The sequence below is a fragment of the Natrix helvetica genome (genome assembly GCF_964273705.1).
Source record: "Natrix helvetica genome assembly, chromosome: 5".
Taxonomy (NCBI): domain Eukaryota; kingdom Metazoa; phylum Chordata; class Lepidosauria; order Squamata; family Natricidae; genus Natrix; species Natrix helvetica.
The window spans coordinates 87519848-87536300 of NC_138551.1; the positions used below are offsets into that span (position 1 = coordinate 87519848).

The window sequence follows — 16453 nt, forward strand, 5'->3', positions numbered from 1 at the left end:
TAGTTCTGACTCACATGTTTCTCCCAGAGGAGAGCTAAGTGTAAAATATGATTAAAACGATTCCAGCATGAGATTCCTTTTTTCTAATATGTTCTTTTTCATGTTCTCTCTCTCTCTCACTCCCCTTTTGACTCTCTACTCTGTTCTTTGTTTTACTCCTTCATCTTATTTCAGGTTATGCTCCTGTCACTGGCATGTGCCACCCTCTGCGTAGCTGCACTCTTAACCATGAAGATGGATTTTCTTCAGCCTTTGTAGTTGCTCATGAGACAGGACACGTGTAAGTTACTGAAGAAGGTTTTTCGTTAGTTGTCCGGTGTCTTTGTTGTGGGTTGTTGCTTCTTTGAGGGAGCTGTGGTAGAAGCTCTAGCTGCTCTTAAAAAAATTTCAGATTAACAGGAATTTTAACAGCAGGACCTTGTTCAAAAATCTGTAACTCTTGAGGTCAACTTCTGGCTGTCAACCATCACATTTAAACTTTCCTTCTCATGCAAAGCTGTGGAAAAAGCTGTTAAGTCTCAGGTGTACTTAGAAAACCTTGACTTGACCTCTGCCCAAGCAATTTCTCCCAGGGCTCTGAAATCAAGTAAGGGAAATTGTACATTGCTGATCTTGTGGAACCTGCACAGCCAGTGGTGGGATTCAATCTGTGTAATAACCAGTTCACTGAGTGCGCACGCAGTGAATTTGAAAACTTGCTATATTTTTCGGAGTATAAGACGCACCTTTTTCCCTCAAAAAAGAGGCTGAAAATCTGAGTGTGTCTTATATACTGAATACAGCATTTTTTTGTCTCCAGAAACCCCGCCCACTTCACCAAAATGGCTGTGCATAGCCTTTAGGAGGCTTTCAGATTCCTCCTGGGGGCTGGGGAGGGCAGAAATGAGCAAGAAATGGGCTGTTTTTTGCTCAATTTTGCCCCACCCCAAGCCTCCTAAAGGCTATGCATGCCCTTTTTTTGAAAAAAAAAAAAACAATGGGCCCATTTTCGCGAAAAAGGGGCCGTTTTTCGGAGGTCTGCAGAGTGCAAAAACTTTTTAAAAAATATTTGCCTCTTCAAAATCTTGGTGCATCTTATACTCTGGTGTGTCTTACACTCCGAAAAGTACGGTACCTTCTACTGCAGACCTGGTGCAAAACAGCTGAGGCATGGCAATCCGCCTCAGAATTGCACTGGGCTTCAGAAAAGGGAATATAGGTCAGAATAGCACAGGGGTGTGAGAGCCCACCTGATTGTTGGAGTGAACCACTTCGCTCTCAGTTGATGGTTAGAACTACCGGTTTGCCCAAACCGGTCCGAACTGACTGAATCCCACCCCTGTCACAGCCTGCAATACATTGACTGTGATGGTTTGAAAACTCAGCTGTGGAACTTTGATTATGGAGCTCATACCTGTGAGAACATTCTCAGAAGGTGAGCATGAAATTTTGACTTTCGTTGGGTCAGAAATCTTTCAGTAGGTGTCATCCACAGTTCAGTGTACAGGTAGTCCTCGTGTTATGACCACAATTGAGCCCAAAATTTATGTTGCTAAGTGAAACATTTGTTAAGTGAGTTTCTCCCATTTTACAACTTTTCATGCCATAGTTGTTAAGTGAATAATTGCATCTGTTAAGTTAGTAACATGGTTGTTAAGTGAAACTGGTTTCCCCATTGATTTGGCTTGTCAGAATGTTGCAAAAATGGATGTCAGCTCCGAGGCCTTGAGCTGCCATTCAGGGGAGAAGACTGGGCCAGCTGCCAAGACTCACCGTCCTACCTACACAAACTGAAGAAATTCATGCTAACAATCCATGATTAATTGCCAGGTGGTTTCGCTCTGGGTCACAAGGTGATGGGTGTGCTTACACGTGGGATGCGGCTTATTTTAATTACCAATGTAGCTATAAAAGATGGTGGGAAGCACATGGTGGCAGCTCTGACAATTTATACATTGCCTTAGTGCTTTGTTGGTCAGTTCGTGCCGAAGGAAGAATACAAACTGCATTTCAAACTGTTTCTGTGTTTGGCTGGTTTCATTATCTCTTTGGAACCTGACAGTTTGTCAGAGCTCACACCATTGCTAAAGATATTGTGGTTGGGTTGGAGGCTGTGGGCTTGGAGAAGTCTGCCGTGGCAACTAATACAACTGTGCTGGAGGCTGTGTCAGGACCAGCAGGAGAGGCACCATTGGATGTAAGGTCTAAGGACCACTTGATGGCATGGAAGCCTACAGCAGAGCCTCTAGAGGCCGGTGTGAGCCAAGCCCATGCAGGGGATTGGTGTCTGGGCTTGCCAGCGGCTCAGGACCACAGCGGCTTACCACCCCATGCTCCCCAGCTCACCTCCTTTGGAACCCATATTGCCCAATGGTGTGAAAGGCGCAGCTCAGCTGACTATTGGAGTTACACCACCGCGGTGGACAGCCCAACTCTATGGATGCTGCAGGAGAGGTTTGGGGCAGTGGGCTTCTGAGATAATGGATGTGGCAGTGCTTGGAGAGAGTCCCAGGAACATGGATCCCAACAGGCAGGAGCAGTCGTTGGACAGTCCAGCATAACCAATCCAGAACAGTATAGTGCCCAAGGGGCTGCAAGAGTAGGAGATCAACAGCCTGGGCTAGGTTTACACCACGAGGTATGGGATACCTGTGAGAGACGAGCGGCGCGAGAGAGCTATGCATATCACCCTCTCCTTACCCAGAGGGGGTCTCCAGCTGGTTATGGGCCCAGAGTGATGGGATGCTGGACCGGCAATACAGGCTACGTTTGACAGTAGCCCAGGACGAGTGGCCCTCTTCTTAGGCCAGGTGTTAAATCACATGGATCATTACGGCCATATGTATACATCGCAGTGGGACATGATGATGGCCATGGTGGCAGTGATGGAAGGAGAGGCTGCTGACTGGGTGGCTAATCTGTATTGGGATCATGCTGTGGAACTCACAGACATTGGTCTGTTCCTGATGGCACTGCAGGAGAGGTTTGAAGAAACCATCAGGATCCAGCGGGCGGAAGCAGAATTGCGGGCTACAAGACAACAAGGGAAGCCAGTAGCTGAATACATCAGAGAGTTCCGGCGTCTGGCCAGCAAAGTGAGGATGTGGCCAGAGAGGTTGGTGGTGCATTACTTTAAGACCAATCTTGACCGAACACTACTGGGCCTGCATCTACAGAGGGCTGCCACCTAGACTGACTGCATGGTTCCAGACCACCACGGAATTAGCTATAGAATTCCACAAGGATAAGCCAGGATGGGAGAGGGGTAGGCAAGGACAAAGACTGTAGTAGATGCATCGTATCAGAGTTGCCACAAAACCCCCGCAACTGATAGCGGTTTCCTTGGGGTAGCCTCCATCCCCGATGGCAGCTGGACAACGCCCATCCGGCCACCCACAACATGTTTTCAATGCAGGAAGCCGTGGCATAGACCGGCAGTCTGCCATGAGACCGGTCCTACAGTGTCCGTGAGCACACCAAGGAAAAAAAAGGGGGTGGCCAGGAAGAGCACGAGGGGCAGCTAGGAGAAGTCACATGGGCAGAGTCAACCGGTTCCTATACCAGTTGACTCCAGCCCATCGGGTGTTATGCTCAATACCAGTGGAAGTGACTGTGGGGAGGGTTCCAACCCAATCATAACCAAGCCTATCAAACCGTTTGTGAAACAGGTAATGGTGGAAGTGACCAGGCAACGACAATATACAGCCCTGATAGATTCAGGTTGCACTCGTTGCTTAAGGAACGCCAAGGTCGCTGATAGTCTGGGGGTGAGCCTCAGGAACTTGGCTAGGCCGATCTGTTTCGAACAGATGGACGGGTCATTATTGGGAGGCCAACCAGCCACACATGTAACTGATCAGGTGGTATTGCATATAGGGCCCCATCGGGAGGTCTTGCTGTTTGTAGTGGTTCCCAACATTATGGAGGAGATTGTACTAGGCCTGGCATGGTTGGACAAATGGGTACCCACAATATGGTAGGGTGGTGGTAGTAGGCATCTCAGAATAGGCCTCGGTCCTGAACCCGCTCCTTATGAGGTGCAAACCACGGCCCAGGGCCCAGTGGGATTGCGAACTACAGTGCCATCAGTACATACAGTGGGGGAGGAGCGATTCTCTCAGGTATATGCAGATTTACGAGATGTATGCAGTGAACAAGAATGTGATACTTTGCCCCCTCACTGCCTCACAGGTTGTGCCGTGGAACTGCTCCCTGGGGCTAAACTGCCAAAGCCCTGGATGTATTCTATGACCCTGCAGGAGCTAACAGAGATGAGGGCATATAGGGGCTTCATTCAGCCAGCTAGATCAAGGGTAGCTGCCCCTGTTCTGTTCCAGGAGAAAACGGATGGCGGCTTACACCTCTGTGTCGACTTCCAGGGCCTTAATGCTATCTGTGTGGAATATCTATACCCTCTTCCTTTAATGAAGGACATGCTGGCTAGGTTAGCGGAGGTATGTATATTTACAAAGTTAGCTCTCAGGGAGGCGTACTATAGGGTACACATTCGGGCTGGTGATGAATGGAAGACAGCCTTCAATTGTCCTCTGGGCAGTTACCAGTTCCGGGTTATGCCCTTCGGACTGCAAGGAGCCCAGCGGTGTTCATGCAGCTAATTAACGAGGTGCTGCATGAGCATCTATATCAAGGGGTACTCGTCTATTTAGACGATATCTTTATATATACCAAGACCATGGAGGACCATGTAACTCTTGTAGCTGCTGGATGCACATTTATACATTAAATTGTCAAAATGTGAATTCCACAGGACACAATTGTATTACCTTGGGCTACGTATTTCACCTAAAGGGGTGGAGATGGACCCCGCGAAGGTAAAGGCTGTGTTGGACTGTCAGGCTCCTAAAACCTGCAAGCAGAGTTTTTTAGGGTTTGCCAATTTCTATCTCCAGTTCATCCCATCCTTTGCCCAAGTGGCCCTTCCACTAACCAACCTCTTACGTACAAAACAGCTCAAGTCAAACCCTCGACCGGGAAGCCCAGTTATGTGGACAACAGCATGTCAGCAAGCGTTTGAGCATCTGAAGTCCTTGTTCGCACAAGAGCCGGTATTGAAACATCCAGAGCCCAATAAGCCATTTGTGGTTTAGGCAGATGCCAGTGATGTGGTGGTGGCTGCAGTCCTCTTACAAAAGACAATGAAGGAGTCCTACAGCCGTGTGCCTACACCTTGAGGAAGTTGACAGGGACCGAACCCAACTGGCCCATTTGGGAGAAGGAGGTGTTTGTGATCTGGTGGCCCTGTTGATGTGGCGGCATTTTCTAGAAGGGGGAGGGATACCCTTCGAGGTCTGGATAGACCACAAGAACTTGGAGGCCCTCCAGACCCCGCGAAGATTGTCGCCAAAACAAGTTAGATGAGCCTTGTATTTTTGGCGATTCAACTTCCAATTAAAATATATACCACTTATACTTATAAGTGGTATATACTTATACTGTGGTGGTATATGGTGGTATTTAAGTGGTATGTACTTATACTGCGGTTTGCGGGAGAGGGCATCAGCTAAGAAGTTCTTGCCCCTTGGGGGGCAAGAACTTCCTAGCTGATGCCCTCTCCCGCAAACCACAGTATTATAGTAAAAGGGAGGATCTAGTACAGGCTATCATCCTGACCTCATAGCCTAGGGTGTTAGCCACTCAACAGGCCCCATCAGCACCAAACCTGTATGCCCAGGGGAAGGACCTCTCCAGACAATCAAAGTAGCACTCCCAATGGACCAGTGGTATCAGGAAAATCAAACTTTATTAACACAGCGAGAAGGCTTTGCCCTGAAGGGGTGGAAGTTATATGTACCAAGTGTGGTAGGGGTGGCCTTGTTGCAGCGCTGCCATGACGTTCACTTGGCTGGACATTTTGGATTCCTCAAGACTCTGCAGTTAGCAAAACGCCAGTTCTGGTGGCCCCACATGAAGAGGGACATAGAGGAATATGTAAGGAGTTGTGTTGTTTGCACTACCATGAAGGCCCGGCCTGGACGGCCTTCTGGACTTTTACAGAAGGTTGCAGATCCAATCCGGCCATGGGAACAGATAGCTATGGACTTCACTGTGGATTTACCGGACAGCCAAGGGAACAAGGTCATTTGGACGATAATAGACCTGTTCTCGAAGCAGGGTCATTTTGTAGCATGTACCGGATTTCCATCTGCTAGGAAGCTGGTCAAACTATTTATTACCCATGTCTATAGACTCCATGGCATCCCCAAAAGGATATTTTCAGACGGGAGTGCAATTCACTGCCCGGTTCTGGCGTAGATTCATGGCAATGGTGGGGTCTTCACAGGAACTTAGTACAGCCCTCCACCCCACAACAAATGGTGCAGCAGAGAGGACAAATGCGATGGTGGAGCGCTACTTGAGATATTATGTCCAGTAGCAACAGACCGATTGGGCTGAACTCCTCCCCTTTGCAGAAGTTGCATATAACTATGCAGTGCACAAAAGTATGGGGTTTGCCCCATTTCATGTAGCCACAGGGCAGGAGTTTGTCCCAATTCCGGAGTGTCCTCAAGTGCACCCAGATGACATGACCTCGCAGGAGTGGATAGCTCAGATGCAAAAACTTTGGAAAGTGGTGAGGGATGCGTTATGTCACTCTTTTGCCACATGTAAAAAGAGTGCCGATAAAAGGCGGAAGGCACAAGGATCTTTCCATGTAGGCAAGAGGGTATACCTGTCCACTAAATATCTCAGTCTGCCTTTGCCATGTAAGAAACCTGGGCCCAAATTCATTGGGCCTTTCCCAATCGTGCGAGTTATTAACCCAGTCACAGTGCAGCTAAGACTCCCCGCTCTACTGGGGAAAACACATCCAGTCTTCCACTGCAGCCTGCTCTGATCAATTCAGGCCTCTGATATCAGAGGAGACCCACTATGGCCGCCAGCCCTGGTTACTATAGATGGGGAACAGCACTATATAGTGCAAGATATACTAGATTCCAGGTGGCACAGGGGACGGTTACAATACCTTATTTTATGGAAAGGTTATCCCCTGTCGGAGGCATCTTGGGTTCATAGCAAGGACTGTAGGGCACCCCACCTGGTAGCGAGATTCCACCACAGACATTCCACAAAACCAGGGGAAAGGGGTCCTTCAACTCCTAACTAACTGTAATTCGTAGCTCCCCAGATGTTGTCTCCATTGTAGGGGGCCGCATGTCAGCTCCAAGGCCTGGAACTGCCATTCAGGGAAGAAGACTGGGCCAGCTGCCAAGACTCATCGTCCTACCTACACAAACCGAAGAAATTCATGCTAACAATCCATGATTAATTGCCGGGTGGTTTTGCTCTGGGTCACAAGGTGATGGGTGTGCGCATGCGTGGGGTGTGGCTTATCTTAATTACCAATGTAGCGATAAAAGGTGGTTGGAAGCACAGGGTGGCAGCTCTGACAATTTATTCATTGCCTTAGTGCTTTGTTGGTCAGTTCGTGCCAAAGGAAGAATACAAACTGCATTTCAAACCATTTCTGTGTTTGGCTGGTTTCATTAACCCTTCAGAAACTGACAGCAGATCCCATGATCCCAGGACACTGAAACCATCATAAATATGAATCACCTGCCAAGCATCTGAAATTTGATCACATGACCATGGGGGTGCTGCAATGGTTGTAAGTGTGAAAAATGGTCATAAGTCATTTTTTTCAGTGCTGTTGTAACTTTCAACAGTCACTAAATGAACTGTTGTAAATCGAGAATTACCTGTATTTGCTATCTGGAGGGCAACAGATTGGGGAAAAATGTCTTCATGTTGTATCAACTCTTCCTTAATATGTAAACCAGGGGTGTCAAACTCAAGGCCTGGGGGCCATATCCAGCCCACGGGGTGCTTAGATCTGGCCCATGGGGCTGCCCTGGAAACAGTGAAAGACCTGCCTACGGTGCCTCTGCCAGCGAAAATGGAGTTTAGGAGGGCCACGGGCTATGTTTTCACTGGCAGAAGGTTGCAAGAGGCCATCGCAGCCAGAAATGGAGCTCGGGACCCCACTTTCGCTGGCAGAGCACTCGGGCTGCCAAAGGTGTCCCTATCACGAGTGACGTCGAGCTGGCTATGCCCACCTTGGCCATACCTACTCTGCCCCCCCCCCAGGTCAAATACAACCCTGATGCAACCCTCAATGAAATCGAGTTTGACACCGCTGATATAGATGATACTTGCTCTCATGTTATTGGCTGACATTTCTTTGGCAAGGTAGGCCCATTTCATCTCTTTTAATGAATGAAGCAGATCTGTTTATATTAATAGCAAAAACAGTTGTACGCAGTTTAGACCACATGGCAATGAACATGTTGGGATACTCAGTGGTATTCAGAACGCTGGCACCGTTTCATGATTTAGTGCTTCATAGACCTCAAGAAATACTGTACCACTTTTTTTTAAAACAGGTTAGGTATGGAACATGACGGCCAAGGTAACCAATGTGCTGATGAGACTGGCATGGGCAGTATTATGGCACCACTGGTACAGGCTGCATTTCACCGTTATCACTGGTCCCGATGTAGCAAACAGGAGTTGAACCGTTATATACAGTAAGTTTACCAACAAAGGAGAATATTTGCAGCTCAGGGTTGAAATGAAGGATCTTTGGTGCTCTCTGAGCTTCCTTGTTTTCTTGCAGACTTTTCATTACCCAAACTAGGTAACATGTTACTGGGGAAGCTGTTTTGATTAATGAAACATGTGCAAGAAAACAACCAAGCTCAGAGAGCACCAAGGATCTCTCAAACAGTACATTTAACTTCTTCTTTTTTTGCTTTGAAATCATTCTGTTTCATTTTGTATAGAATAAATTAATGGGTAGAAAGAATACAGTTGAAAGAAAAAGGCATTTGTTAATTTACAGAACCATTAGTATGACAGAATCTGATACAAAATACTAAACAGCTTGAATATTGGGGTTGGAGAAAAATACTATTTATTCTAAAGCTTGTTTTTGTGTCGGGTGACTAATTCTTTCTTAAAGTTGTGGTGTAGTTTGCAACTCAGATAATGTATACATATTTACATTACATTGGGAAAATATGCCCATAGAAATATGGATAGCACATTCTTACAATGCATATGTCTGGAGTTTCTTGCAGATAAGAAGAAAATATATGCAATCTAATGCAGAAATAGGGTGAAATAAATTTCTGATCCGGAAAAAAAAATCGGAAACTTAAAGAGGGCCAGGATTTTTGGAGCAGCTGAATAAATCTGCAAGGAACATTTAATCTCTGATGCACAATCTGGGTTTTTTTTTTTTTTTTGTGCTGCAGTTCTTACGACTGCCTCTTAGATGACCCTTTTATGCAGGACTGGCCTAGACTCCCAGAATTGCCAGGAATTGATTACACTATGGATGAGCAATGCCGCTTTGACTTTGGTGTGGGATACAAAACATGCACAGCTGTGAGTATTGAAATGTTGTTGTTGTGGGACTGTTCCTTCTTCCTTCTGTTCAGTCCTAGGGTTTCTTTTCTTAATGAATCACATGTTGGCTTCAACCCACGGGTGGCTTTGCCTTAGATTTGTCCACTTGCCATGTCCTGCAGCTGCAGCAGCTGCTGCTGACCTATTCGGTTCAGTTCCACAGAATCCCTTCAGCCTCTGGAGTAGCTTTTCATGATAGGGTGATGGAAAGCCTACGTAGAGAATATTGAATAATAGAGTTGGAAGGGACCTTGGAGGACTTCTAGTCCAAGCAGCCTCCTGCTCAAGCAGGAGACCCTATACTATTTCCAACAAGCAGCAGTCCAGACTCTCTTTAAAAGTCTCCAGTGGTGAAACATCCATAACTTCTGAAGGCAAGCCAATCCACTGATTAATTCTTCTAACTGTCAGGAAATTTCTCCTTAGTTCTAGGTTGCTTCTCTCCTTGATTTTTTTTCCACACATTGCTTCTTGTTCTACCCTCAGATGCTTTGGAGAATAGGTCAAGTCTCCTCTTCTTTGTGGCAGTCCCTCAAATATATGTAGGTAAAATAAAAGTGAAAATCTGATCTATGGGATGAGCTGATATTTTCTATCCAAAAAGCTGCAAGTTAAAATAACAAATAATATTTCTGAGAGTTACACTTAAAAAAAAAAGATGTGAGTGAGATGAGTCTCATGAGAATCTGTAGCAAAGAAAAGGCACACCAAAATGACAATAAGTGTGCAATGACAATTGACAGGTTCCTAAATTGTGTTTTTTTTTAAAAAAATGATGATAATATCATGATATATTTAGCTACTCTCCTATTCTACTCCCCTGCTATATTTGGAAATAATAGTAAAAAAACATCCTTAAAGAAGGCCATGGCACACCATATAGGAGAATATCTTTGAAATCACCAGGGGTTAAGCTCACTAGAGAAGTCAGGAGCTTTTGAGATGAAGAAATAAGATTTTGCCTTGAAATGAGGGAAATGTGGTTGGAAAAATCTATGCTGAACTCTTCAATTTGAATGTATGTCAAACCTATTGGATCAGGAATTGTGCAAATAGTAGACAACAGATAACCTTAATAAATCCTTAATTTATGAGGTTATTCTTTAGTGGATGCACACCATTTCTTAAAAAAAATCCACCCTGTAATAATATAGATTGCATTAAATTAAAGGATAAAATATTGTTCAAAGCAAAATGCACTTAGCTTAAATGGAGAAAGAGTGATAAGCTTTATGTGGTCTTTCTCTTTTTCAGTTCAGGACTTTTGACCCTTGCAAACAGCTGTGGTGCAGCCATCCAGACAATCCTTATTTCTGTAAAACAAAGAAAGGGCCACCTTTGGATGGAACGGAGTGCGCTTCAGGCCAGGTACGTCTGCTGTTGAATGGGATACAGGGGTAGTATATACTTACCTTCCCTACCAGTTCGCAAATGTGAGTACGCACGCTCACTTTGCTTGCACGCACCACCTCTGTGCATGCGCACAACCTTCTGCGCATGCGCTTTTGGCAAAAAAATGGCCTAAATGGGATGCCACAGAGCTGGGCGGGGTCACCCGTGATTTCCGCTACCAGTTTGGGTGACCCGGTCCGAACTGGTAGAATACCACCACTCGTGGGTTGTCAGTCTCATTTTAGTAGGAGCCGAACAGTTTTGCATCCATATTGGGACAGACAGGTGGACATGCTGTATGTCTTATGGGACAAAATAGACATTTTTATCCTTTACCTCATACGCCTATTTTTTTTTCTTTTCAAATTGACAATATAAGTAGATCTCATTTAGCAACAGTTGGGGCTGGTAACCCAATTGCTAAGTGTCACGTCAAAAGGATGAAAAAGAGAGGGAGGAAGGAAATAAATTGATCAACTAATTAAATAGCAATGTTATTACTTTGGGTGAATTGATTAATAATTAATTGTTTTCGGTTGTTACCAGTTAAATTGATTAGCTGTTAAATTTGTTTGCCTACTGCGATTCATATACCCATAGCTGAAGGTCCAGGTTTAAAATGAATGTTAGAATGTGTAAGCAACCTCCACTCCCACTTAGAGTCAAAAAAAAAAAAAATTGGAGGTGTTGGAGTTGCAGCTAAAGTCGCGGGATTCCCCAGAACTTCCTCCTGAAGTCAAAGGAGTAACTTCCTTACTTTTTTTATAGCCTTTCCCAAGCTTGGTATTCCTCACAGATGCTGATTTAACTTATGCCTTTCCTATTCTGGCACTTTGTGTAATTTGAGTGGCTGCAAACAATTAGGCCTTAATTTAATTTTGGAGTGCCTGAGTCAGTTGGAGGGGGTATGCATAGCAATATCAATAGCATTTAGACTTACTTGCTCCACAGTTCTTCACAGCCCTGTCTAAGCCTCTTTACAGAATCAGCATATTTGCCCCCACAATCTGGCTCCTCATTTTACAGACCTCAGAAGGATGGAAGTCTGAGTCAACCTTGAGCCGGTCAGGATTGAATTGCTGGCTGAGGGCCATGCATTCTAACCCCTGCGCCGTCACGGCTCATAAATAAATAATGATTGAAGTCTTATGTTCAACCATTTTTGCACATTTTCCTAGCACTTTGCACATTTTATTTTGCACTGATGGGGTTTCCTTGATATCCTCTGCAACACTAAACTGCTTCCGGTGACACTTCCTGGTTAGTAGGAAAAAGATGATTGTTGCTTTTTTAACATATCGTTGTTTGCTGTTTGTACTTTGTGTTCACTACGTTCATGGAAGATAAACGTGAAGGTTTAATGCAGGGGTCTCCAAAGGTGGTCACTTTAAGACTTATGGACTTCCATTCAGGACCCCTACATTAAACAGGGTCCATGCTGGCTGAGGAATTCTGGGAATGGAAGTCCACAAGTCTTAACGTTGCCAAGTTTGACGCCTCCTGGTTTAATGCCTTCATATGAAGGCATTTCCAGTGGGAAAACTTTTGGTTTTCCCACTGGAAAATACAGGTGTAGGGAGGGGGGGAATAAGGTACAGATAGGTGTCAGCATGTTGTCGGACTGTGCCAAGATTCAGAGCTGGTGCTGTAGAAGTGATAAGGTTTTTTTTTTCATGACTATCCTGTGCCACCCAGGCCCCCCCTGAGACCTTTCTTTATTGCTCCACAGTCATCCCTGTCTGCCTGACCAATGAAAGTGGGAGGAACAGATTCCGAACCCTATTGTAAAGCTGGGTGCTTCTGTGGCGGTAGAACTGCTCTCCTCACTAACACTGGACAGATATGAAGAGGCAGGTGTTCAGGTAACCCTTATTTCTTCTCCTGTTCCAGTGGTGTTTCAAGGGTCACTGCATCTGGAAGACTTCAGAACAACCTTACAGCCAAGATGGCGGCTGGAGTTCCTGGTCCAAATTTGGTTCCTGCTCCAGGACTTGTGGGGGTGGGGTGCGTTCCCGCAGCAGGAACTGCAACAGACCACCGTAAGTCTGGTTTTCTGTGGGATAAGTGGTGTCAAGAGCACCTAACCTATTCAGCAACCTATTCTATATAGTTCCCTGAACTTGTTTGGGTGTGGATGTGTCTTTGAGTCAATGTGGATTACTGACAACTTCCTGGATAAGTCTCTGCAATTTTCTGGGCAAGATTTTGGAAGTCGGTTGCCATTGCCTGTTTCCTAGGGGCTCAGAGAAAGTGACTGGTGTAAGGTCACCCATATGGCTTTGTGCCTAATATGGGATTAGAACTTATGGTCTCCCAGTGTCTAACCAGGTGCCTTAATTACTACACCAAACTGGCTTTCTTCCCAATATCATCTTCTTTTTGTGCCATATCTGTGATTGGACATTGGCGATCATGTTGGCATTCCTATTTTTATCAAAAGCCGCATGAAAAAGTGCTGCTGAGTTTTGTCCAAACCAGTCCCTTAGATTTTGAAGCCATGATGTTCTTCTTCTGCCTGGACCTCATTTGCCTTCAATCTTTCCCTGGAGGATTAAGTGAAGTATGCCATATTTTTACAGATGTCGCATCACATGTCCGAAATATTCTAACTTTCACTTTTTACTGGTTTTGATGATTTCCCTTGGCTTTCCCAGGTGGTTTATAACATCCTGATTTCTGATTTTAATATATCCAACAATAAATAAAATATTTTATGCTAAAAAAATCATAGAGCAATTATTAAATGCCACAATATGAGAATATTCTCTCTTCCCCTTATTGCAGGGGTGAAATCCAGCAGGTTCTGACAGGTTCTGGAGAACCAGTAGCGGAAATTTTGAGTAGTTTGGAGAACCGGTAGCAGGAATTTTGAATAGTTCAGAGAACTGGCAAATTCCACCTCTGGCTGGCTCCAGAGTGGGGTGGGAATGAAGATTTTGCAGTATCCTTCCCCAGGAGTGGGGAGGGAATGGAGATTTTATAATACCCTTCCCCTGCCACACCCACCAAGCCATGCCCACCAAGCCACACCACGCCGACCAAGCCTCGCCCACAGAACTGGTAGTAAAAAAATTTGAGCTTCACCACTGCCTTATGGCCTTTTGGTATATGACTATCTACAATGTCAATTCTAACAAAATTAGATCTGTAAATATTGTGCATTTTTATGGGTGCACATAAATAAACGATGAAGTGCAGCTAATATAAACCTAGAGCTGGAGAGTAGCTAAACCAGTTGTAATTATCAGCAAAGAGTTAATTCCTTCATTCCAATTCCTTTTGGACATCATATTACAATGGTTCTGCTCCTACCTTCAGAGCAATGTTCAAAGAACAACAGATTTTCATTAACATATTTTTTGGAGTATAAGGCGCAGATTTTGAAGAGGCAAATTTTAAAAAAAGGTTTTGCACTCTGCAGACCTTCCAAAAACGGCCTGTTTTTCCCGAAAACAGGCCCATTTTTTTTCAAAAAAGGGCATGCATAGCCTTTAGGAGGCTTGTAGAGTGCTCCTGGGGGTTGGGAAGGAGGCAAAAGGGAGCAAAAAATGCTTCATTTTTGGCTCATTTTTTTCCGCACGGCCATTTTGTTGAAGGAAGTGAGGTTTTGGGAGGCAAAAAAATGCTGTATTCAGTGTCTGACGCACCCAGATTTTCAGCCCCTTTTTTGAGGGAAAAAGGTGTGTCTTATACTCGGAAAAATACGGTAGTTATTTCCACAACAGGAGGTTCTATTCTATCCTCAGTGATAGGTGTATCCATCAGGAAATTTGGAGTAAATGTTCATTAATATGCTATATTCTGATTATGATAAATCAGTTCTATTTGTCCTCTTTATCCATCAGGAAATTTGGAGATAATCTGAGGATGATTCATTGTAACCTGAGAACTACTTAGAGTTTATTGTTAATAGTAAATATGCTTTATTTGTAAATGTTCCTACTTTTTTAAATGCTGCATTTACATGCATAGTATGCCTGCTTTGACATTTTTTTTAAAAACAACAACAATGTAGAATACAGGTGTCAAACTTGCCGCATCACGTTGCTGTTGTGTGATGTTTTGTGACATTTTCCCCATTCGCAGAGCTGAGGTGGGTGTGGCCTGCGTGTGAAGCATCCGCCAGTTTGACACCCCTGATGTAGAATATAATTTTTCTTCATTTATCTAAACCAACAAAAGAAAAGATTAACATGAATGAAAACGAATGCCCTTCCCACTTGCCTCGGGCTGCAGAATTTGAGTGCTCTGGCTCTGAATTGGCTCTTTGTTTGTTTTCCAGCCCATCTTATGGTGGCCGCCAGTGTCCGGGTGCTATGTATGAATATCAGGTTTGCAACGCCGAAGAGTGCCAAGGTCCCTATGAGGATTTTCGTGCTCAGCAGTGTTCCAAGCGGAACTCTTATTACACCCATGAAAACTCTAAACACACCTGGCTCCCCTATGAGCATCCTGAGGGTAAATTTATTTATTTATTTTCTTATAACTGCTCATGTCAACCAGTGACTCTGGGCGACATACATTATGAAACATAAGAACAATTAGAACAATACAAATAAATATATGCGGCAAAACTCTCACTGTGGATATAAAAACAATTACAAATATGAAAATGAATTAAAATGACAATACTTTTAAATACAAATTGGGGGGAAAAAATCATGGGTTCAGAGCAGAGAGAGTGCCTTCTTGGTCACTGCACCAACTACCTCCAGATTTAACAGATTAATAGAGTTGGAAGGGACTTTGTAGGTCTTCTAGTCCAACCCCTTGCCCAAGCAGGAGATCCTACACCATTTTTGACAAAGGGCAGTCCTGTCCTCAAGGACCATGCCAACTGACAGAGCCAGCTTTTAAAGGTGGGGAGAGTCCTCATCTCTGGCAGAAAGATGTTTCAAAGGGCAGAGAAATATTTTTTCAATAGAAGAGAATATTTGGAGCTTAGAGTTGAACTGTGAAGTTTTTGATGCTCTCTGAGATTGATGGTTTTCTTGCAGATGTTTCATTACCAAGCTAAGGAACATCATCAGGGCAGAGATGATGAAATGCTTATTTCCCCATGGCCTTGACTGTTACTTCCCTTTGAACAATAGAAACATGCTTTTAACCCTATTTTTACAATAAAAAGTGCTATTCAAGCATGAGTAAATTTGAAACCACTTGTTCTTTAAAACCGGAGAAACTCATTCCTTGTTCTTGTTAAATAGCTATTACTGCAGTGATTGTAAAAGGTAGTACCTTGTTTCCCTGAAAATAAGCCCTCCCTAAAAAATATTTAAATGCATGCACAGCCGGTCCCCGCCATTTCCTCTGGTTGCTTGCTGTGCAAACAACAGGAGGTGAGGCGAGGCCGGAGGGGGGGAAGAGAGGGGGGAACATGCCCCATGCGTCCTATATGTCATTACCTAATGGCTGTTCCCACAACTCTAGCCACCGTGCCCCTTTTGTCACACTAATGGTCGTTGCAAAAAGAGCAGCAGGCCCAGTGACAGACCTCGTGCTCCATTCTTTATTTACCACCGTTTACTCCTGCAGTTGAGTGGTGCTTTGATTGAAAAGCATCCAGCTGTTGAGCAGCTGTGTTGTGTTTCCGCAACACAACAGCAGCCATGGGTGACCATGCTCACCGCCTCTTGCATCTCAACAACAACAA

The 16453-nt window shown here is 44.7% G+C and overlaps 1 protein-coding gene across 4 annotated transcripts in view; it reads left to right on the top strand.

Moving 5' to 3' along the window:
* Positions 1–16453, top strand: part of ADAMTS14 (ADAM metallopeptidase with thrombospondin type 1 motif 14) — a 94516-nt gene that overhangs the window by 53906 nt on the left and 24157 nt on the right. For all 4 annotated transcript variants that reach the window (XM_081956486.1, XM_081956487.1, XM_081956488.1 and 1 more), the window contains 6 exons: positions 175–280; positions 8382–8525; positions 9255–9387; positions 10663–10776; positions 12691–12839; positions 15083–15258. In XM_081956486.1, coding sequence (XP_081812612.1) covers positions 175–280; positions 8382–8525; positions 9255–9387; positions 10663–10776; positions 12691–12839; positions 15083–15258 — 822 coding nt within the window. The remainder of the gene's footprint in view (positions 1–174; positions 281–8381; positions 8526–9254; positions 9388–10662; positions 10777–12690; positions 12840–15082; positions 15259–16453) is intronic.